The sequence below is a fragment of the Macrotis lagotis genome, chromosome 5 (genome assembly GCF_037893015.1).
Source record: "Macrotis lagotis isolate mMagLag1 chromosome 5, bilby.v1.9.chrom.fasta, whole genome shotgun sequence".
NCBI classification, from domain to species: Eukaryota; Metazoa; Chordata; class Mammalia; order Peramelemorphia; family Peramelidae; genus Macrotis; species Macrotis lagotis.
Window position 1 is genome coordinate 220,537,112 of NC_133662.1, and position 24,425 is coordinate 220,561,536.

A 24,425-nucleotide genomic window follows, 5' to 3' on the forward strand; every position below is an offset into this window, starting at 1 on the left:
ATGCAGTACATTAGAAATCAAAATGAACTTATAAAAAATGTATGGTGAGTTTGTTTGTCAGGTAGATAAAATATATGCTAATGACTTTAGGAACATTTTTAGACCTTGGACAAATATGCAAAATTATTGGATAACTCTTATAAGTGAGAGATGGTAAAGAATTAACAAGTGAATTTTAAATGCTCACACAATGCAGCCATATGTCAAAAGTGATATAAGTGCCTAAATATACATATGGAAGGGGGGGGAGCGCGGGTATGACATTGGACTGGGGTTTAATGGAGGCTGAAACTTAGGGAAAGTATCTTGGGAAAGATAGGATAGAGTAATAAAAATATCTTTCAGGTTTTTAATAGGTAGTTCTTGGAGAAAAACGTTTCTATTTTTTGGTACTTGTGGAAAACCAAGGGAAAGGGGAGACTATATAGTGATCTGAACAGTGGGGTGAGGGGTTTCAGAGAGGGCACACCCAGAGAAAACATGAAAAGTAAGGAAGACTAAAGAGAAAAGAAAAAAGAGACATAAAGAGACTAAACACCGTTTTCCCTGTAGCTTTTGTAGCTATATGTCTGAGGTTCCTGGCCTTCACTCTCCAACCACTCACAGTATTGACAATTGGTATGACACACAACCCCTTGGCTAGGGGTGATGACTCAAGGGAGGAGGAACCTCCAATCTTGCTGTCACCTCATCTCTGGGGTGGGCAGGGTCTCTACTTCTTCTGGCCAAATTTGAATACATTTCTGAAGTAGCTCATTATTTCTACCAATTTCTGTTATTTGAAGTGACAGCTTTTCCCTGAGGAGACTGGAGAGTGGTGGGGGGGGGGGCGGTGAAAGTAAGAAGAGAAGACCTTTTTCTCCTTAGTTTTGTTTTTTTCTCTTCACTCCCTTGTTCAGGCTGAGAAGCAAAGGCTTTGAAAGCAAAGGACCATATTCAAGTCATACCCTTGACTTTTATTTGCCCTGTGTGTCCTTGGTTAAGTTAACTTCATTCCCTGGACTTCCATTTCCTCATATGTATGATGAAGAGACTGTACTGGATAACTTCTGAGATCCCTTCCCTGTAGCAGTAGAGAACTTTCCTCCCTTCTTGCGTGATTTTTTTTTAAAAAAACACTATCTATATTTTGTTGTATTATTTGTTTTATTAAATATTTCCCTATTACATTTTAATATTGCTGGGGTATGCTACTATCTGGTTTAGAAAATGCTGTTAAACACAGCTATCTCTGACCTTGTGACTCAAATTCATTTCTCAGATTCATTCTTTGTTGTTCTCTGTTCCCTAGACCCTGGGAAACTGGCCAGCATGACCTTAAACACAAAGTTTAAGGAACTTGTATATGATTTTTAAATGTTTTCCAGCCCCTCATTGGCAAGGCATACACCATTCTTCCCTCCCCCTGCCCCCGAATATTCTCCATCCTCACTTCTGCCTTGTTTTTCCTAAAAAAATATTGTCTCCTTCAGGGGGCCTTTCCTGATTGCTCAAGTTGTTAGCCCTCCCTCTTGCCTACACCCCCACCAATAGATGTTGTATTGAAATCAAATTGTATTTATATTTTGTATTATTTTGTTTTCATGTTCCCCCCCCCCCCAGAAATACATCCTCCCTGAGGTTGTCCTTTGTATCCTTAATTCTTAACACAAAGTAGTACCTTAATAGATTTAACTGAACTGGGTTGAACTAATGAAATCACAAATATGTGGAAATAGCAAAGGGAGAATGTGTCAAGTGAGGAAAAAAAACTCATTCTTAATTGAAAGGATCAGAAGGCATTTAACAGATAGGTGACCATCCAAGAGACTGAAGCAAGAGAAGGGCAGTCCAGGTATAGAAAGCAGTGTGTGTAGAGATGTCTTGAATTAGGAAAGCATTAGGCATGTTCTAGTGGATAACAAGTCATCCAAAGCATAGGGAAGGCGGTAACAGTAAATAAAATTGAAAAAGTTAGACTTGCTCCTACTTAGGCAGAGCCTCGAAACTCAGGTTGATCCATTGAAATTGGCTCCATGGTCACTTAGGCAGTTCCTCATTCTTCTGAATATTTTTCTGAGGCCAACTGGAGGATGTCACCTTCTCGTGCTAGTCGTGCTCTTGGTAGGCAATCATTAATATCTTTGGACCCAATTTTCTTATCTGATAATTGGAGGAGATGACCTCTAAGGCCCCCTCCCACTCTGAATTCTAAGTCATGCCCCTATTAGAGCAATCATCTCAACTGTCCTGTTGAAGATTTCTTAGGCTCTCTGTAAATAAATATCAACAAAAATTAATAATAAAAGTTAGCTTTTAAGGTTTGTAAAACACTTGGCAAATAGTACCCCATTTGATCCTAGTGACAACTTGCCAGGTAGAAGCTATAATGATCCAGATAAGAAAACTGAGGCAGGCAGACGTAAGTGACTTACTCAGGACCACACAGCTAGTAGTGAAAGCAGCATTTGAACTCAGGTCTTCCTGATTCTAGATCCAACATTTTATTCACTGTGTCACCTGTTTGCTCCAGTAATAATGATGATAATAATAATAAGAAGAAGACATTTATATGGAACTTACCATATTTCAAGAACTATGCTAAGTATTTAACAATAATACCCTGGGAGGTAGGTTCTGTATTCCCATTTCATAGATGAGGAAACTGAGGTTGAGTGAGCCAAGGTCACACAGTAGTAAGAGTCTGAGACCAAATTTGAACCCCGGTCTTCCTGACCCCAGACCCAGTGGTTCCTTCACTATGCCATCTTGCTGTTTGCTGAAGAGATTGACAAATAAAGAAGATGCTAGTGCTTCTGCTTATTGGGAGAGGTGGGGATAAGGAATGAAGGAGGGAGAAGTGAGACTGGAAATAACTTCAGTTTTTCATAGAATTAGGGATGTTCTTGTTTAAGTTATACATCAATCCCTTTGGTCCTGCAGGCTGGTGGTCGCAGTAGAGGAGGCCTTTGTTCACATCCGCCGTCTCCAGGCAGAAGAGCAGCAGAAGGTCCCTGGAGAAGTGATGGACCCCAGAGAGGCAGCCCAAGCCATTTTCCCATCCATGGCCAGGGCTTTACAGAAGTACCTCCGTACAACTCGGCAGCAGCACTATCATACTATGGAGAGCATCCTGCAGCATCTGGCCTTCTGCATCACCAACAACATGACCCCCAAGGTACAACCATAGCGTCTGTCTCTTGCTCCCACCCCCTTGGCTGCTTAAACAGCTTGGATACCTCATTTTTTTTTTTAATTTCTAACCTTCAGTTTTCCCCAGCAGTAATATCTAATTCAGTATTAAGTACCTATTTTGGTGTTAGACACAGTTTGGTGCAAAAACCAAAAAGAATCAGTCCTTGCCATCAGAGAGCTTACATTCTACTTAGAGAATAGAATGCAGATAACATCTCATTCCTGTTACCTTTCTGAAATCGTAGGGATAGTTAGAATATCAAAGTCCTAAAAAAAAAAATAAGCAGGTAAACAAAAATAAAAATGGTTGTTGGTTATGATCACATACTTTCAACTTTGTTACAGGGGGATGCTGAGGCTGGTGGTTCTCAGATGTAATAAGGCTAAAATTGTTTAAGTGTCTGTAATAAGTCTGGTACAAATATAATGATTAGGCAGCTAGGTGGCACAATAGAAATTTAGAGTACTAGACCTATAACCAGGAAGATTCATCTTCCTGAGTTCAAGTCTAGCTAGCTTTGTTACCCTAGGCAAGTCACTTAGCCCTAGTTGCCTCACTGTGAGACCTGGAGTTAAAAAGACTCATCTCTGAGTTCAAAACTGGTTTCAGATAGAGGGGAGCAAAGGGAAGAAAGAAGGAAAAGGAAAAGAGAAATTATACCTATTACTAAAAAAAGCAACAAATTATACCTTTTAACTCTGCTTTCAAGTGTGGTAAGATATTGCAATTTATAGTTATATTGGTGTCCATCTATCCAACCATCTTTTTTATTGAAACTTTAGTATCTTGATTTGGCTGGGATAGCCCTGTATTATTTGCTGAGGAGGGCATGCTGGGTATGAGTATATCTCAGTATGTTTGTGTATTTTTTTTCTTTTGAAAGATTTTATTTATTTTGAATTTTACAATTTTTCTCCTAATATTGTTTCCCTCCCCCCACCCCCAGAGAAGGCAGTTTGTTAGTCTTTGAAGGTGGGGCTCATAGATTTTCAAAATCATACATCTTAGAAACATAACGAATCCCAGTAGCCAGTGAGGCAAGGGAAATGAGCTCCCTTTGAGCTTGTGACATCCTTAAGGTCTCGTCATAAGTGTTCCAAGTAGTATCTGAACCCAGGACCTTGATTCTAGAGCCAGAGTTTGTTTAACTGTGCCAGATTACCTCTCTAATTAAAGAAATGAACATGAAGGCTTGGCATACACATCTCTAATTAGCAGTCCTGTTTATAGAGGCATTATTAACTTAGTTGATGGCTGCACCCAAGCCTGAGAGAAGCCCTTCCTTTTCTCTTATCACTCTCAATATTTACCCACTGTGAAGAACACTGATGAATGTTTTCTTTGATTCCTTAATGTGGAAAAAAATCAAGTTCTTCCTTATTTATTTCTGATTTTATTTCCTTTCCCCTTCATCTTTTGAAGTTTCCTATCACTATTGTTAACACATCTCTGTTGGTTGCCATTGTTGAAATTATTATTTGTTTGGTTGTTTACCCTTCTTTGGCTTCCAGAAAGCCCTTAGTGGGACAATAGAACACACTCTATTCCTCAGTTCCTAAGATAGCACTTTTCCTTTACCCTGATGAAGACTATAGGTTAGCTCTCATGGAATAGAAGTTTAAGGCAGTAGAGTTGCCAGTTAAACACAAAAAGATTTTTAAAAAGACCAACTTCCAAGTGATTTGAACATAAATGAAAATATCTGGAGAATCTTATCCGAGGACCATGGCGAAAAACCACAGCTTGCAACCACAGACCAACTATTGGGATAGTTATATCAATGGAACTGGAGTTATTTATGGTTCTAGATAGTGGTTATCCACCTCTCTAATTGGTCATTTAAAATAATTGCACACCCCCTATTTACTACACCTATATAAATTACATAAATTCATCATTTCTCAGAGCTGCTTCTCCTTGATTTTGACTTTTTTTTTGTAAGGCAAAGGGGGTTAAGTGGCTTGCCTAAGGCCACACAACTAGGTAATTATTAAGTGTCTGAGACCAGATTTGAACCCAGGTACTCCTGACTCCAGGGTGGTGCTTTATCCACTGCGCCACCTAGCCGCCCCCTTTCTCCTTGATTTTGAACTGTCCTAGGATATCTTCTTGGTTCACATATCATTTTCATCAGGATAATGAGCTAGAGAAGAAATTCCCTCTTCTAGGATAGATCTGAAACTGTTTCTAACTTTAACCCAAGCCACTGAGGAATTAATTAACTTGCCCACAGTCATTCATCTGTTATGTGGCTTTGCTGGGACTTGAACCCAAGACTTTCAAAGTCCTTGACTTTGAAGATTACCCCTCTAGTCACTATACTATAATGTATTGAGATATAAAAATGGAATACCCTCACAAGGACTAGTGATTTGAATACAACTTTGAATAATCTGAGAGTCTTACCAAGAAGTTTGGGAATAAAACAAGCAAAAATAAGACCAAACAAAACAACAATTCTGTTTTTCTACCCCACAATCAAAATAGAGTGAGATGACAAGATGACAGAAAAAGAAGGTAATGATAACATTTTGGAGCATCCTTAACCAGAGACAGAACAGTAAATGTAAGACTCCTTCATCTCTAGTTAATCCTAAAGTCATTTGTGTTATGACATTAATAAAAAAAGTGCTAGATGGTTAAAGCCTTATTTTTTTTTCAAATATTGTCTATTCTTATGCCAAAATAGATGTCCACATATCTGTGGGATAGGATGGGCTTCCCAATCTTTCTTGGCTATAATTTATAACAATCCTGTCATTTATAGAGTACTTTAGGACTTGAAAAGTATTTTATGTATTATCTCATTTAAGCCTCACAATCCTATGATACATGTTGTATTATTAGCCTCATTTTACATTTGAGGAAACTGAGGCAAAGAATGATTAAATGACTTCCTCAGTGTTTACATCCAGTAAGTGTGTGAAGGAGGATTCAAACTCAGCTTTTCCTGACTCTGGGCCCATCTATCTACTATGCCACCTTGCTGTAATCTTAGTTTGTGTTGCTTCTGTGAATATAGTGGGTTAGTCATTAGTCAATCACCCAGTAAACCTTTATCAAGTTCCTACTTTATACCAGATACCTGTGCACTCTGGGGATTCAAAAAGACTCAAAAGGCAGTCCCTATCCTCAAGGAACTCACAATCTAATGGAGCTGGGTGGGGGGGCATGCAAACAAATCTATATGAAAGAACCTATAGGCAGAATAAATATTTCTACGGAATCATGGTTTCCTTGGTATAGGCACACTTTTCATTTGTATAAATTTCAAACCTTCTGTAATACTTCATCCCATGTGACCTTTCCTTTGCTATTCAGGGTATTCTGTTTCTCCAGCATCTTTCAATCCATCCAACCAACCACCCACTCTACCATCGTCCATCACATAAACCTAAACATTAAACATGGATCTGCCCAAACATGTTAAACATGTACTCATACACCAACTGTCATCCTCTTTTAAAAAAAAATGGGGTTTAGGGGCGGCTAGGTGGCGCAGTGGATAGAGCACCGGCCCTGGAGTCAGGAGTACCTGAGTTCAAATTCGGCCTCAGACACATAATTACCTAGCTGTGTGGGCTTGGGCAAGCCACTTTAACCCCATTTGCCTTGCAAAAACTAAAAAAAGGGGGGGCTTAGGTGACGAAATATTCTTTAAAAGTATAAATAAATATTAAAAAGGTATGAAGAAATCTGCAATTGAGGGCTCTAGGGCAGCCCCTCCCCTTTCCCAGTATATTTCAATGAACTGGTAGAAAAGCAGGGAAATAAGGATGTGTTCTAATTGAAATGTTTTATTTGATGGGGGTTGGAGCTCTGAGTTCCACTGGGGACAAAGTTATGGTCCAGTGAAAAGGAACAAAACCAGACAGAAGTCTGGAGATGAGATTTTTCTCTTTTCCTGATGAACTTTTCCTCTGTTTTCAGGCATTCCTTGAACGTTACCTCAATGCTGGCCCAACCCTGCAGTATGACAAGGATCGATGGTTCTCTAAGCAGTGGACACTTGTTAGTGAAGAAGCTGTCACAAATGGACTGAGGGATGGAGTTGTTTTTGTACTTAAGTGCTTGGACTTCAGCCTTGTCATTAATGTGAAGAAAATCCCATTCATCGTGCTTTCTGAGGAATTCATAGACCCCAAATCTCATAAATTTGTCCTACGCTTACAATCTGAGACATCAGTTTAAAGGTTTTATATTTGTTGCTTTTAAATATATATATATATATTATATTGTGGGATTTTTCTCTGGTTTTGGTTTCTCCAATGCTGACTGAAACTGGCAGATGACAGACCAGTATTCTTTGACCATCTGCACTTTATTTGGAAGAAGGTAGGGGACACTTGTCCTGAAGAGAGACAAGAGGCATGGTTCCAGTAGTTGGCCCTCCTACAGAAGCCTTCTCACTTTTTTTGCCAGAGACTTATAGATAGCTATAAACCAAATTGGAGTTGGCGTGCTCATGGGAACCTTGCCTTATAGCAAGCAGCTCATCCTCTGTCTTGGTGTCATTAAATCCCCCTTCCCCTTCCTCCACCTGTCCTCTCCATACTCTCTCTCCCACAGGTTCCTAGAGAAACGCCTCTCTTTATAATACTGCTCTTGGTATGTCCCCAACAGTGCAGGGCCTAGAGTTCTCACTTGGAGCAAGGTAACCCTGACTGGCCCAGGAAAGACGAGAAGTTGGTCTACCCACCTGAATTGTATATCAAGGTCTAACACTGCTTCACCATCATGGGCCATAGGCCTTATAGAAAATGCCTTTCTTTTTTCATCTTTGCTGCCTTCAGGTCCTTCAGAGAAATCACAGTGAATAAGTGCACTATCATATTGTGGTTTTTGCATTGTTTGATGCCCCCTTCCCCTCACCCCCATTCCTCACTCCTCAGAGATAACTACTTTGCTATTTGTCTTACATAACCCTTCTCCCCCTTTGCCTGGGAACAACCTTTGGTCTATTGCTATTGTTTCTGGCCCTTCTCCTTAAAGCTGGGAAGAGTAGGTAGGGTGAAGCTCCAGTCTTTTGAGTATGGGCTTCCATGAGCCCTCTTCATCTGCACCTATTGTGGATTTGCACACACTCATGATAGCTGCTTATGTTTTCCTGCTATTAGTCCTGCATCCCTACTTCTTCTGAGATAGCCACAATGGGAAAAATTCCATTCAAATTCAACAAGTGATTATAAAGCCACCTACTGTGGGTCACGGACATCGATTATTAAACTGGTTTTGTGATGGGCAGATATAGCCGAGCTTCATGTAACTTTGCGTGTGAGAAGAGACAGAGATAAAGAGAGAGGGAGCACCTTCCTCTAAGCTTCCACTGTTAGGAAATATCAAACCATATCCACTGTAATGGCAGCTAACTGCACCCAATTCCTGTTTATTTTCTGACCATCTTCACTGTGTGGCTTTGTGCCTCCTAATTTTACTACAAAGGAGAAAGGGAGCTATTTTGGCACCTCTTGTGGTCTTTAAACTCTTTCTGTGGTGGCCTGGGTGGGAGGAAGTTATCAAAGAGGGATCAGGTGAACCAGAATTATTGGCTTACATGGAACTTATTTTCAAGGGGCTCCTTTCCCAGCAATGTGACTGCTGGAACTGTCTGTACCTGATCACCAGCTATGTGGTGAAAGAAGCCAGACCCTCTGAAGCCACTGCTGGAAGAGCAAAGCTGTTCAACACTGTGTCTCTTAGCCAGGGCCATTGTGGAGCAGGAGCATCTTTTGCCTCCAGCTCCTGTTTTCAGATTTTTGACAGTTTTATTTTAAAGTATTCAGTATTGCTTTACAGCCTGGTCTTTCAGGATCTCTGTTACATTGTTCAAGATGCTTTTGTTGACCAATGTTTATTGACTTTAAGAACACTTTTTTGATGGTTCAGTTCCTTGTGTATCTTTAGAAGGTGTTTTTGGAGGTTTATTTGATACCTGTTATGAAAATTAGACTTGTCAACAGTGTTATTCTAATTTTGCAGTGAAATAGGGTAAGAGGAAAGGGAGAATCCTTGGGGAGTTGACTCAGTGTCAGAATCCACTACATAACTCTTAGGATTCTCCATGCCCCTGTACCCCTACCCCCACTTGTGGGAAAAACATACCACTTTACTGTGGTGCTATTCTTCTATGGGCTTTTGCTCTCAAGATCCCCTGGAAACTGGAAGTTGCTTAAAACGCTCAGCCACCTTCTCAGGAAACAGATTGTTTGGTCTGGTATGGAATTTTGTTATATAAAGTTATCTTCTAGTACTAAGTATAGAATATGTGGGTAGTTGCTGGACAATAAACACATTTCCATTTACTTATTTTGGGGGGAAAGAGGCCAAGGTCATTGGGGTTAAGTGATTTGCCAAGGGTCGAATGTCTGAGGTTAGATTTGAACTCAGGTCCTCCTGAATCCAAAGCTGGTGTTCTATCCACTGTGCTACCTAGCTGCCCCCCCCAATTTCCTTTTAACAGATCATAGAATCCTATGTCCTAATTGAAAGGGAAGCTGACAAGACTAAAGTTCTGGTCTTTACTATTTTTTTTTGTATTTTTTTGCAAGGCAATGGAGGGATTAAGTGACTAGTCCAAGGTCATACAGCTTTAAAAAAAAGTCCCTGGGGGAGCTAGGTGGCAAAATGGATAGAACACTGACCCTGGAGTCAGGAAGACCTGAGTTCAAATGCGGCCTTAAATACTTAATTGCCTAGCTGTGTGACCCATTGCCTCACAAAAACCGAATGAATGAATGAATGAATGAACCAAAACCCTCCACCCCTTGGAAAATTAGAACTTTATGTTTGTTAAGCAGCCCTTTCATAAGCTAACTTGGAAACAGCTAAATTAGGTTTTCTTTCTGCCCACTATCAGTTTCTCCTTTGAATTTCTCCAACTTAAGAAAAGTGGTGATTTCATTCAGGTGAGTTCATTCTCACTCTCACTCTATCATTTGTGTTTTTCCAGCACTGAGAAGTTTATTTTCCCCTTGAACTAAGACCAAACAAAGGACATCATAGTTTGCTAAGGAATCACTTTTAAAAAATGGAACCTGGATGTTTAGGACTAACTTAGCTTGAGTTTCTCATGGATGTGATAAAGTTGAAGTCCATTTGCACTGTTTGATACTATATTTGTATCTCTTTAGGATTTAGAGTTTTCTTATAATATCCTTCTGTCAGATTCTGTGACAAATTTTTTTCAAAAGGTTACTGGGAACTGCAGACATACACATACATACATACATGTATATCTACACACATGTATATCAAATAAGAAAGGTAAAGGATCTGCAGGTCAGCTAAAAGAAGCTTCAAATTGCCTTGAACAAGTTTACAAAGTAGAGATGCAAAAACTTCTCCCAGACTTTATAAAGACAATGAGGCAATGTACTTTTGATTTTTCTTCCCTGGTGATTACTCAAAAATCAAATGTGTCTTTAGTATACAAGTCACGATATGGCTTACTTCTTAAGCACCAGCCTCTCTTTTGAGTGTTCCAAGCCTTTTGTTTTTAAACCTCCTTAGTATTACTCGGAGCATGCAAGCCTTTGTTTTTTTTAGAAAGATGAAGGACTGAACTCAAGAGAAATGGAAATCCTTTACTTTTAGAGCTGGCACAAAATGTAAATATCATCTAGTCTGTTTTCCTCATTTTATGAAGAAAGAGATGCAGAGTGGTGACTTGGCCACAGGTAGTGAAAGAGCTGAGATTAGAACCCAAGTCTTCTTAAAATCAGGTGTCCTTTCCACTGTACCTGTTACCTCAAATTAAAAGCGAATATTCTATCATGGCTTTTTTTAAAATTTTAAATCTTTTATTTTTTAATATAGATTTTATTTTCCCCTAATTATATGGGATTTTTTTTAACATTTGGGTTTTTTTAAGTTTTGAGTTCCAAATTATCTTCAGTTTTAACTTTTCTGATCACTCAGATAATCTCCCAACCCCCATTCTCATAATCTTTTGACTCCCATTTTCTCCAATATGTATATAAGCCAAAATCATATATAATATATAACAAAGAATGTCTCAAATTCTTTGATGTGACTAGAATTTTATTGTATTAAGTATTGCTAATAGGCTTGGGTTTGAGAATCCTTTTTGTTAAGCAGAGATTTGGGCTGTAATGGTATTTATGATTACATGATTACATTACATGAGCCTCTATCCATCCTTAGGTTCTTCTCTTACAAAAAGGAAATGTACTCATTTCTGTCTACCCATGACTCCTGAGTGTATGTGTTATGTCTATCTCCATATTATTTTTGTCTTGGTGTACAAATTGATTGCCATACACATCTACCCTATAACTATGGACTGACAGAATATATTAGCCACTTGGGGCTGGATAAAAGAGTTCTGCAAAGAGTACTTAAGGAGAATAGTAAATCAGTCTCCATAATAGAACAAGTATACTTGTGTTTGAACATCTGTGTCTGCTGATATGTCCTTTCTGTGATTCTAATACATATGTGAAAGACAACCCAGATCTGAATATCTATGGGATGTAGGTGAGGATATGTATATACATATGGATCCATGTTTGTATTCCCATTTGTGTATCCTCTCAGTGGTTCTCCAGCTACACTTTGAGAGATACTTATAAGTCACTCAATGATTTTGTTTTCAAAATAATGCTTCCCTACCCTTTTGCTACTTATTTCTTCCCACTCCTCCATTTCCATTTTTTAGTACCTGAAGCTTTGTCACATTGGTCTCTCCCAATAATAACAAGGTAGAATAGGAATCCAGTCCATGAGGGCAAACTTGGAGTCAATAAAATTAGCTGCAGGTAGAACATTTCTTATATTAGTGAGACCCTAATAAGATTAATATTAGTGAAACATAATTGAGATCAAATTCTATTATAATAGTTGCTATTATTGTATAACATCCACTACATTGGAACCTTCTAGGAACATATCTGCCCTCCTGTAAAACATGAGTGTGATGGCTAGTCTTAAATTATTTACTAATGGTAGTATGTATTATGGACCATGAAAAGTACAGAGTGAAGCTGTGGTTCATGCTTCCAGTACTTGGAAAGTTTTTATTTTTTGCCCTCTCCCAAAACTGTGATGAATAAATCAGTGTGTAATAGAATGACAATGGGACAAGGGCCCTGTGTTCATATTCTGGCTTTCCCGTTCAGATCCAGGAATAACCTTGGACAGGTCATGCTCTCTGGACTTAAGTTTCTTCATTTTTAAATGGGTTGGGTTAGATGACCCTCTACATTTATTTAATCCTGTGATTCAGTAGCCTCTTACTTATTATGACATGACAGAATCCTAGTGGAGTGTTAGCTGATGTTTCTCTAGTGTTTTAAGATTTTCAAAATACTTTTTGAAACTTAAGATGATGAAACAGTCATCAGTTGAAAGGTTTATCAGATGAAATGTTTGTTTAAGTTTATTGTAATGAGCCGTGACCTGAACCTTGATAAGGCACTTGGGAAATTAGATGTAGATAATAATAATAGTAGCATTTATATAGATCTTTAAGTTATTAAAAATATCATCTCATTTGATCTGACTCACAGCAACCCTAGGAGTTAGATGCTATTATTATCCCCATTTTACAGCTGAAGAATCTGAGACTCAGAGAGGTTAGTTGATTTACTAAGGGTCAAACAATTAATAAATGTTTGAAACTGGATTAGAACTCAGGTTCCTAACTCCAGAACCAGGGCTCTGCGCACTACAACATCATCTAGCTATAACTAGAATGTAGTTGTGCTATGCATGTGGATGGTGTTTTTGTTAAAAAATGGCCAATAATTTTGCAAAAATAATTGTGCAAGAGCAAAAAAAACCCCCAAAAACCTTGCATTATTTTATTGGTGAAGAGAACATTTGCTTTGAACCCAATTGAAAACTTAGAGGTCTGGGAAAGAGGGAAGCATTGATATCACTGTCCTGGATCTCTTCTTGAGACCAATGTCAAAGATTTGGCTTGATCACATTGGTTTGAAAGTGGGAGCCACAGATCTGAATTTCCCTCTGAAAGAATTTCTAAATGTTCTTTACCCACAATGAACTTGGGCCTATGTTTCTCACACTTGATGGCAATTCTGTCCCATCTCCTTCCTCTTAGGTGAGAAGATCATCTCTCTTGGGTCTTTGGTGTCAGCCTGGAGCCTTTCTGCTTCTCAGACCACTTCTAAGTGTGACTCTCCTCTCCCCTGTCTTGGAGGTGGAGAAATAAATATGAAGAATTGAGCTGGCCTGGTCGGGCGCTCAGGGAAACAGGGATATTCGTCTGCCTTCTGCATATCCTATAGACCATCCTGTAGATATAAATAAGCATCTAGAGCTGGAAGGGACTTTAGGGACTGTTGAGTTTGACCCCTTTTCATTTTATAATTAAGGAAACTGGGACATAGATAGACCATGACCTACCTAGGGTCATATAGCAAATCATTTCTGAAGTGGGATTTGAATTCAGGTCTTCCTGGCTTCAATTTCGGTAATATATCCACTAAGTCATGCTACTTCTTATTTCCTGCCTCCTTAAACTCAGATCTGTTTAGAGGACAAAAGAGGAAATCAGAATGAAAGATTTGGAATTAATGGAATCGATTCTCTAATACTCATTTTGTGTATGGATCGAGTCTTGAGATTACCCTCTCTTCTTTCCCCTTCTTTCCCTTCTTATCCCTTCTTTTCCCCTTCTCACTGGTTTGACCAAACCAGAAAAGGAGGCCAAACACAAATCTGTGATCTCTGCTATTCTTTGGCAGGTATGCTGTAGTTTGTTGTTGTTTGTATGTATGTTTATTTTTCATTTTTTTAAATGAGGGAGGACTTTAAACTACTGGCTGAAATGGGATCTGTGGAATGTGCAGACTTTTTTTCTCTTCCTAACCTTATTTCACCATATCCCCATCTGAAACCTTAACCTTTTGGACTTGTGTTCATTTGCATACCAAATTAATCTTTTTATTGGGGTCAAAGTTTAAGACCTCCCAGATTTCTAAATGACCCTCCAACTTGGGGAACCTGAACTAACTGATTCTTACAGAATTGCTTGGTAAGGGAATTAGTAATAATAATTATTAATAATCCATGTATGGATCAAAGTTACCCTTGTAAGAAATTCAATGGACTTCCCTAATTAAGTTCCATTTCTTAGTCCATTCTTTTGTCACAAGCAGCCCTTAGAAGAACAAGGAGTTTTTATGTTGAGTACTGGAGGAGAAATGGGAGCAGCTTCCAAGGTTTTCCCCTCAGAGAGCCTTTCCCTCTTTCTAGAGAAATGTCTGTGTGAAAAGGAAATGAATGTATAACCCTCTTTGAACTTTTATGTGGAGTGTGTATTGATTTGTGTTTATTTCTGCATTCTTACAATTGATCAGGCTCTGTTAAAAAAAACACTCGGCCTCGAAAAGCTCCCATCCTAAGGTGGGAGTAGTGGGGCTACTGTGTGCCTCAGGGAATTGGTAATGGGGGTTCAGGGCATTTCCCCCATGGGTGGCTCATTTTGATTGAGTGAAAACTGACCCAGAATTACAGCTGTGCCAGTAACCACTCCAGTAACCCACATGGAAAAGACTTGGTGGCCCCATTTCAATTCTAGCAGGTTTTAGTTATGAAATAATGAGCATTGAACATGCATTCATGAGGCTGGTGACTTAGCACGGCACCCCCCCACACTCAAATCCAATTCACGTACTTATCATGACATCATCTCCCTGATGTCATGGGTCTTCTTCGAGAATGAAGGACCATCATCATGCTGGCCTAAATGCTAGTCTAATACCTCCATAGATCTTTGATGTCATAGAAGTGGTGACGCCCTCCAGTGATGATTGCCCATTCCTTGGGACTCTGCAATTCTGAAACTGGAGGTCCTTTCAACAATGCCATAGGCATCCTTCCAGATCTCTTAGCAGCCTGTGGATCCCAATGGAGAGTACACAGGTTATGTTTAATACGGAGAATTTGGCACCAATAGGCTGGTCATTTCTGATGAAGTCTTTTGCTATGGTAGCCCATAGGGTCTAAGAACATTCTTTGCCAAGGAGATTTGGGAAGTGGGCTGGGGAAGAGTTTATTCAATTCATAAAATGATTCACTGTGGTATGCCTAAAAAAAATGTCTATTAGTGCATTTAAAGTAAAATTTTGTTTCTGCTTAACTTTTTGTGCATGTTCACCTTATGGGCAAGAGAAGCACAATTACATTTGGTACTCTGGAGTAGAGAGGAGGAAGAATGCAATAGAGACAAAACAAAGATGAGCCTCAGTCCATAGTTGAGAGCATCTACCTCCACCTAGGAGCCAGAATGAGCTTGGCCAGTCCTGACTGGAGCCACCACTCCATGGGCAGAGGGCTAAAGCCTTAGGATGCAGCACCAGCAAAAGCAGTTTACTAACCCAAAGTCCACAATCATTTGTTCAAAAACAGCTTCAATCCAGCTCTTCCCTGGGAATGAATTTTATAACCTCCACCTTCTACCCATTGGGTCACTGGATATGGCAAAGTCTGATTGCACATTTCCCATATGGATTGTGTGGAGTGAAGCGGGTTTTGTTTTTGTCTTCAGCCTCTAACAACAAAACACTAACTAACCAGCATCTATCTGCACATGTAACTTTAATTGCAATCATAAATTTTATTAAATGAAATCTTTTATAGTTGTAAATTAGTAGCAAAATTTTAGGGTCTGTGATGAAAACAAGTCTAGCGTCCTGCGATTGTTTCAATTTGGGTCCTCAAATCCTAGTTTGTTGTTTGTTTTTTCCACCCTCCACTCCTCTCCCGATAAACTAAAACATTTTACACTTTGCATATTTTGTACTGTAAATCTTGGAAAATAAACAAATCCTAACTATGCAGTGTCACCTTTTTTTGATGCAATGTTAATTTTGTCCTGAAAAGAAGTTGGTTTTCAAAGAACATGGGATCTTTGCTTTCACTTTGATTATGATTCTGTTGATAAAGGTAGGTGCAAAGACTTCTAGGTATGGAGTGGCAGGGGACCTGCCCCATTTTACAGATAGAGGTGAAGGAACATGTTCAAGACTATTGGAATGATAAAATCTAGATTTAATGATCACATAGAATAGAGATTTAAACTCCATGCAATGTTAGGTTTTTGTTGTAAGGGAATAATGTTTAAATTGATATATGGATGCAAAATCATATTTTCAGTATACAGTACTCAGATAAAATAGCTTCTGTGTTATAAATTCTATACATTTAATTACATGTAGAATAGAAATTTAAACTCCATGTGATGTTAAGTTTTGTTGTAAAGGAATAATGTTTAAATTGATATATAATTCTGTACATTTCACATGAATTCTGGGATATAAATGGTGTTAGAATCCTTATGTCAGTGGCTCCCTCCTGATATAAAGGACCCTAGATATCATGTCCTGTAATTCTGATACAATTTCTCCCAATGATGCTGGAAGTATTTCTCTAGATCCCTAGAGAATCTAGTGGATAGTATTTGTAGGGCTTTTAAATGTGGCAGTTTTCTTTCTTATACATAAGATTCTCTAGAGATTCCTTATTTATTGTCTCCCCCCACCCCCAAAGAGCCTGAATATCTGCCATTATTTTCCAATGATAGTGCCAGCTTCCCTTAAAAGCATCAGGCCTTACAGATAATTACTCAGGTTTTGTTTTACATGGTAAAGCACCCAGAAAAAAATCAAACTTAAGGGATCCTCTTATTTCTTCCTACCCCCATTTTAAAAATCTATTTCATTTGCATAAGTTGCAGTATTAGCCTGAGAACAGCTGCTTAGTAAAGCAAAATCTAGGGAAAAGGGCAGAATTTGTTTGTACTGGTTGCTTACTGCTCTAGACAGGTATCCTCCCTTGCATGACTTCCATCTTCTGTTGCTGGCAACCTTACTAGTTACCAGTTGGAACTAGTCCCTTTCTGCCTTCTACTTTGGGACAAATGAGCCAGGTTATGGAAATGACTCCAGGCTCCTCCTTGAGCAAGGGAAACAAGCCAGAAACAGGAACCAGACTAGTAAGTATTACTTCTGTGGCTGGCGAAGGGAAAACCCTGATTGGGGAGGTTCATGTCCCCACAAAAAAAAATAAATGGAAAATGACAGTCAGAAATGCTTATTCATGAATCCATAAAGCTTATAGTGAAATGTAAAGATTCAAAACCATACGATAGAATATGACGTAGCCCAGGAAATTCAGAAGGGATAGGATCAGCTTGTTGGGGGAGGGTCAGGGAAGCCTGTGACATGAGTTGGGTCTTGAAGTTTCATCATTTAGGAGAGATTTAGAAGTAGCCAAGGCAACTGCAGAGACGTACTAAAGGAATGAGGTGTCATGCACATGGATCTTTTTCCAAGGCTCATTTTTGGGAATGGTATAGTTTGGTTTTGATGATGTTAGCATTGAGAAAAACTGAAGACAATTACTCCCACAAGAAATTTAACCTTTTATCAATGCTTTCCTTGCTTGCCTTACATTTCTTAGCTACTTATGGTTTTATGTCAGCAGTGTAGATGTAGTAGCATACAGCATACAAGCAGATTCTTTCTTCACAAGAGTTAGGACCAGGGATAACACTTGAAAGTCATTTAAGAACTCATTTCTATGGTTCTTGAAATGTGTACCTGAGAGATAGGGTAATGCTAGCATTTTTTTTTTTTATCCTTTTGGTACAGATAAGGAAACAGGTTCAAGAGAGGATAGGACTTAAAATAGTTTGCATTGTGGAGTGGATCCTACCTAAGACATTTGTTAGATATGTGACCTTGGGAAAGTCAATTAATTTCCTGGGCCCTTAGAAAATGATACAACGGATAGAGAAGTATGCCTAGAGTAAGGATTAATGACATCGGAGGTCCCTTTCAGCTCTAGATTCACTCTTGATTCTGTGTCTGATACAGGATTTGAACCCATTTGAGCCCATGTTCTGCCCCGTAGTACACCACCTCACAGATTGCTTTATGGAACAAGTTTTTATAGCTACAAGCACTATTACCAAAAGGTATTTTTCAGAACTAGAATGTAGTAGGGAATATTTCTATGGCTTATAAATGTAGCCATTTTTTTCTCTTATCCCTAGATTGGACACTTCTCTCATAGGGCTGCAAGTATTCAATGAATTCATTAGGTTATTATTAAAAGGAGAGAGAGGTGTATTGGAAGTTGACATTGAGGAAAGAAACCACCACGGTTTCCCACCAAATGCTCCAGGAGCTCCAGGCCTGAAATCGAATCCTTGAATGGAAGGTCTTAATCCAGGGACATTGCTACTGCTTGAGTCAGAGCTAGAGATATGTTAGTGACTAACATGATGAGGTCTCTCAACAGTCTGAATTTCTTCATAACAGGCTTCCCAAATGGGACCTCAAGGGTTATCACATTCCAGTAAGGAAAGTGCAACAAGGTGGGGGGCAATCTATACCTAAAGGCTTTTATGCTCAACTGAACAATAGACCCATCCTTTGTTGTTGGATTTTTTCCCTGGAAAAACAAAAACAATTGCACAAGTATGATTCTCCCCATTTTATAGATGAAGAGACTAAATCATAGGGCAGTCCACAGGAAATATCAGAGCTGGAACTAATATTCAGTTTACCTGACTACAAATCTGATCTTTTTGCACCACGTTCAGAGGATAGAACACTGACCTCAGGAGGATGGGAGTTGGACTCCAGCCTCAGACAATAAACACTAGCTATGTGCCCTTGGGCGAGTCACTTAACCCCGATTGCTTCAAATCCAGGGCCATCTCCAGTCATCCTGACTCATATCTGGCCATTGGACTCAGATGGCTCAGGAAGAGAAAGTGAGACTGGTGACTTAACACAGTACCCCTCAAATCTAATCCATGTGGTGGTATCACCTCCCCAATGCCATGGTCTTCTTTGAGAAAGAAGGACAAACATCATCCTTATGATTTCAGCTAAAAGATTACCTCATAGATTCAAAGAAAATGAAGAAATGATCCAAGCAGTCTTACTACAAAGATGATGAAAGTCAGTTGGAAATTTTAAAATAGGATTATTATTCTTACAGACAAATTTAAAAGTCTTACCAATTCTTGAGAATAACACAATGAACCATTTTCCAAAACATGATGGGTGGGTGACCCTATCTTCCTAATGCTTATTATTATCCTGACTAATACTTTCAAAAGGAGACTAGAGTAATCACACTGTTCTAGGCTCCACTGGATGAAATAGGTGGAAAAAAATGACTAGAACCCATCCATGAATATAGTCATACTATAAAGGACAACAAGAAAAACATTGCTTTACTTTGGTTGAAAAGTTTTGTTGCACTCATTCCTTGAGAATGATCAAGACTAATTGCTGCTCTGAGGTCCCAACAGAAAAGAAAAGAAAACAAAAAAGAATTGGAGCATGAATCAGTTGATCCTCTGACGAGTCCACAAGCTCATCAATGTCTACTACAACCCGTCCCCATCTTTATGATCTGTGAAATTGTCTTCCCTAAAATATTCCCCAAAGAATCCACTTAATGTCTCGGAAGCAAGTCATTCTCTGATTCTTTTCATGTCCATAAGGCAAACAAGTGGTCTTTTCCAGTCATATATATTGGATGGTTCTTTATATATGATTCTCACTTGTTCCTCTTCAGTCATCTTAGAATACTCGGAGTCCTAAAACAGTGACACAGTTTAAAGGTGGTGTATCTGTAGGTATATCATCTTGAGACTAAAAGCTCAAAGATGAAGTGGTCAGTATAATCCCAGATGTAGAGACCCCATAAGGTTGTGGACTAAGTCCATCTGGAATAACAACTTTAACAACTACTTTACTGATTCATTCTCCAAAAGGGTCCAAATATCATTCTGCTAAGGGTGAGAAAGCATACCTACTCTATAGACCTTGCAAAGCATCCACATCATCTTGTGGAACAGTTCAGCCGAATCTCATACAGCAGAGAAATACATGAGGAAATAGGGCTAACTCTGTTTTCCCAAAATGATTAGGTAAAGAACAATTTTCATTAGGAAAATAATTTGGCTAATAGCCTTCATATATAAATTGTCAAATTTCAAAGAATTAGAAGAGGCATAAAACACAACACTACAACTAAACTGTTCATAATTTAAACTTTCTTTGATGATTCAGAAGGCACTTCAGGATATCACAGTGCTTCAGGGTCACAATTATATGTCTTCATCCTGATTGCACTAGAGATGTCTAGAAGTGTTAATAGAAAGTCCAGTTTGATAGGATGTCAGAAAAAAACAATTTTTTTACCATGAAGGGAAAACTGCAATGACAGAGAAGAAACTACAGGCATACAAAGGTACAAAATTTGCCATAAGATTATATCTGGCTCATCCATAGAGCTTTTGAAGTGAGAGGAAGGGCATAGAAAAGGGGATGGCTTGGAAAAGTGCCAATATTATAAGTGCCATCCAATAAAGTAGATGTTTTGATAATGAAAAAAGAACTATCATAAATGAACTCTTTAGCAAACAAAGTTACAAGTTTCAAGGTTTCACTCATTTCTTTGAGCATGAACTGTCTTGAGTTTGGGGTCTTAAGTTAATTGAGAATATTTACCTAATTAAGGAGTATTTCCCATGGCATCTGATTCTAAGATTACTCCAGATTGGTGAATGTTTCAAAACCTGATATCTATTATCTTCATAGTCAACTCTAAAAAGTACACTTGAGAATAGATATGAGGGGACCTTTTTTCTCAAGATAGTCAGATGTTGGCTCTGCCACAATCCTTGTATTTTTGGATAAGAGGAGCAAGTTGCTAATTGCAGTAAATCGTGAGTGGTTTTTCTTGTCTTGTTGGGATGTCTGGTCTTAAGAAATGAATCAGGACATTAAAACCAGACATATTCCCTGTCCCCCTTTTCACTCTCCTGTTCCCAACCTCCATTTACCAGCAACCTCTTCACAATATATTAGAAAAGAATTGCTGAGTTTTCTCATTCTTGATAACAAGGGAGTAGAAAAAGAAGTCTTAAAAATAAGGGAAGGAACTCTTTGGATCTGCCTGCTCCTATCTCCCATTCTGTCTTTAAAGAATAATGAATAAAAATGATTCAGTGACTGTGAGAATTTCAGCATGGGAGCTATTCATCCTCATCATCACTGTCATCATCATCATCATCATCATCATCATCATCTTCTTCAGAGTTGTCATCATCATCATCGTCGTCATCATCATCATCATCCTCAGCATCATTGTCATCATCTTCTGTATTTATTTTCCCAGAAAGTACATCTTCTATCCAATCTTCAAGTTCTTCAGCTGAAGGTAGGTCATCATCATCTGGTATGTCCATCCAGATACTGTCTGCCTACAGTAGAGAACCAATGGGAGTTAATGGACAGTAGGGTGGAAGCTATTGAGGACAGACTGGTCTAAGTAGTCCTAGCTGGCAAAAAATAGAACACATATTCAGGGAAGAGGTCTGAAGCTTCTGGCTAATTAAATACCATCTCTTCAGTTATGAAACTAAGAGAATAAGATAATTTTAGAGGTCATAAGGGCATCAAAAATCTTCTAAACCTACTCAAACCAGTCCATGAATTTCCTTTATTACACCCTTACAAAGAGTCACCCCATCTTTTTCTTAGAGTAGCAGGTTACCCCAACTCCCAAGGGCTATTGCCTCAAAAAAGCAATAGCTGTCAACTTTCATCCATTTGATGAAATTTTGTTTGAGCTTCTATATTCCCTGTCAGTAATCTTTCTGCTTTCCAGACTTTCTCTTTGTTTTTGTGATTCACTTAAAAGTCTTTCAGAGGTTTTCAAGGGACCTGAATAAGTCAGATTATTTCCTTCAACTTACACTTAGAAAAAGAACTCTCTACTTTCAAAGACTCAGGAGTTTCCAAAAATCCAGACCTTTAGCTATGTATTGGTAAGATCCTGGACACCACCTCCCCTCTTTTCCCCACTTCATCTTCCTTGTCATAATTCAAACAAGGAGGCTTTGAGAAATGGACAATTCCTGAGCACAGAATAACAATAATATATATTCCATCTGCTCCAAGAGAAAGAGAGAAGGCAAAGGTCCCTTTCCTTCTGTTTCAGCTATCCCTACTTAGCTTGAGGCAGAAGAGAAACATTCTCTTAAAGACCAGGATTGTGTTTGTAACCACTGTTACTTCTGGCACTAGAGAGGAAAGCTTAGCCAGGTAAAAGTAGCATGGCACTGGGTTCTGACGCTGGGGAGGAGAGGGAAGAAGTAATGATTCTCTCTGTCTTTTTCTTTGTCTCTTTCCTCACTCTCTTCTCTCCTTCCTCTCTTCCTGTCTCTCCCTCCCTTCCTTCCTCTCACTCTCTGTCACTCCTCCCTCCTTCTCTTCCCTCCCTTTTTGTTAAGGTTGAATTTAAATCCTATCATTAGCTGTATGATGCAGGGCACATCAAAATGAAGGATTTATGCTCAATGGCCTCCAAGGTTCTTTTCAGATATAACTCTATGTTATATGATCTCTGGACCAGACTTCTCCAGCTAACGTCCAGACACAGAACAATCTAAGTAGAAGATTCTTCCACTGTCCTTCAGTGTTTGAGACTTACATCTGTTACATTCACCACTCCAATCTGTGGCTTGAACAGGTCGATCTTAAAAGTCTTCTCCCAGTAGGCAATGAGCTGTGACAACAAAGAATACACTGTTCATCATCAAAACCACTGGATATAGCTAGACAAACCTGCTATTTTGCAACTATTTTCACATGGTTTCTCAGTAAAAGCCAATTAAACTTATTTAAAGTTTTCTTCCCTTACTCCTGGGTATAAATTGAGGGGTTAAAGGAAATAAATGGTATACCCTAGGAGGCAGTTCTAATATATGAAAAAATAGGAGGAATATATTTTAAAAGGTATGAAGTTTTCATGTAATACAGGAACAGATTAATATAGTTGTAGTATATAGTTGGCATAGCCCAATGTTCATTCACTTGAGATATGAGGTACTCTAATGAATTAAAGGATAGTGAACTGAGATGTTTGTCTCCATCTCTCCTTTAATGTGACTATTTTCTATATGAGGAAATAGTAGGGTTGTTGAAATCTCAGTATCCAAAGAGATGGACAATGTTTTGGCATGAAAGAAACAAAAAAGGGAGAATCCGGATCCCTTGAATTAGCTTTGGGGAAACACTTGGATGCTTGCCCTATTACCAGTCTAGTGGTAGGCTAGTAGTCTGGTGGGAATCTGGAAATGATGGAGATGAGGATAGTAAGTGTGGGGAACAGTAGAAAAACTATCATCTGAGAAGAGAACCAATGCCATTATAATTGCACAGCTTTGCAAGACTAAACTGACAAGAAGAGGGTACGATGAAGATGGCTGAAAATTGTGAATGGTTTAAGAAGATGTTTGAAAGCTTCCCCTGCTGACCAAGGTCATAATCTGGAACTTAAGATAGGTGACCTCAAATCATAAAATAGTTCAATTAGATCAAAGCTAGAGCTAAAAAAAAAAGCTTAATAAAGTTTGATTGCATTTGGAATAAAAGAGTGTTAAGAAATGTATTTTTTATCATGAGTCATACACATCACTAAGACACTGATAAATCTCTATCTGGAGGCCCTTTGGTCTTGCCAATGATTGTCCTTTTCTTGTTTGTTTCTGTTTTTGTTTAAATCAACTTGGCCAAATAAGCTTTAGATCCGGTGATTGTTCAGACTTGGAAGAATGAACCAAATATGTTAGCACCCTTCAAGACTTGTTGTTTTTAATACTTCAAGTGCGTAGGGGACACACCCAGGTAATGAGAAAACCCAGCCTATTCATTACTTGATTGAATGTTAGCCAGCAAAGTTGACTGCCGTTGACAGTAGTCAGTACTTAATCTTGGGCTATGACTTACTCAAAAAACCAGAGGCAAAGATAAAGGTCCTCTTGGACCAGGCTGAAGGCTTCTCATAATTTGTTTGCAGACTCCTCTCTTTCTTTCCCAAGTCAAGAGTAGGTACTGGAAATAATGAAGCTGACTCACATAGAGCCTGGCTGCCTATGTAAAATTTGGTATGGCTATGTCCTCCGGAATCTCCTTACCCCTTCATCAGAAGAAAAAGAGAAAATGGGGGACGGAAGCAGGAGAAGATGTCGGGTGTTGGCCTATCATAGTGGGGTACATGTACCTTTCCTGGTGAGAGGGCAGAGAGTAGGATGTGTGGTTGGAGAAGGTTGAAGGATGAATCAGTCAAGAGGAAGGAAAAAGAAGGCAACGAGACTCACATTTGGCACAGGGGAAGGATTTAGAGACAGAGGAGGGCCTGGGTTCATATCCCAGACATCGAGGTTACGTAATAA

At 38.9% G+C, this 24,425-nt stretch overlaps 2 protein-coding genes across 4 annotated transcripts in view; one reads left to right on the plus strand and one right to left on the minus strand.

The window, feature by feature from the left end:
- The window catches only part of VANGL1 (VANGL planar cell polarity protein 1), a 77,497-nt gene extending 58,525 nt beyond the window's left edge, over positions 1–18,972 (plus strand). For 2 of the 3 annotated variants that reach the window (XM_074188513.1, XM_074188512.1), the window contains exons 8-9: positions 2,923–3,157; positions 7,106–18,972. In XM_074188513.1, the coding sequence (XP_074044614.1) occupies positions 2,923–3,157; positions 7,106–7,366 (496 nt within the window). In that variant the 3' untranslated portion in view covers positions 7,367–18,972. The remainder of the gene's footprint in view (positions 1–2,922; positions 3,158–7,105) is intronic. The other variant, XM_074188514.1, reaches the window with a different exon arrangement.
- A 164-nt stretch (positions 18,973–19,136) lies between these two features.
- The window catches only part of CASQ2 (calsequestrin 2), a 95,226-nt gene continuing 89,937 nt past the window's right edge, over positions 19,137–24,425 (minus strand). Inside the window, exons 10-11 of the mRNA XM_074188515.1 lie at positions 22,682–22,756; positions 19,137–21,449 (exon numbers count right to left, since the gene is read on the minus strand). Of these exons, the coding sequence (XP_074044616.1) occupies positions 21,222–21,449; positions 22,682–22,756 (303 nt within the window). The 3' untranslated portion in view covers positions 19,137–21,221. The remainder of the gene's footprint in view (positions 21,450–22,681; positions 22,757–24,425) is intronic.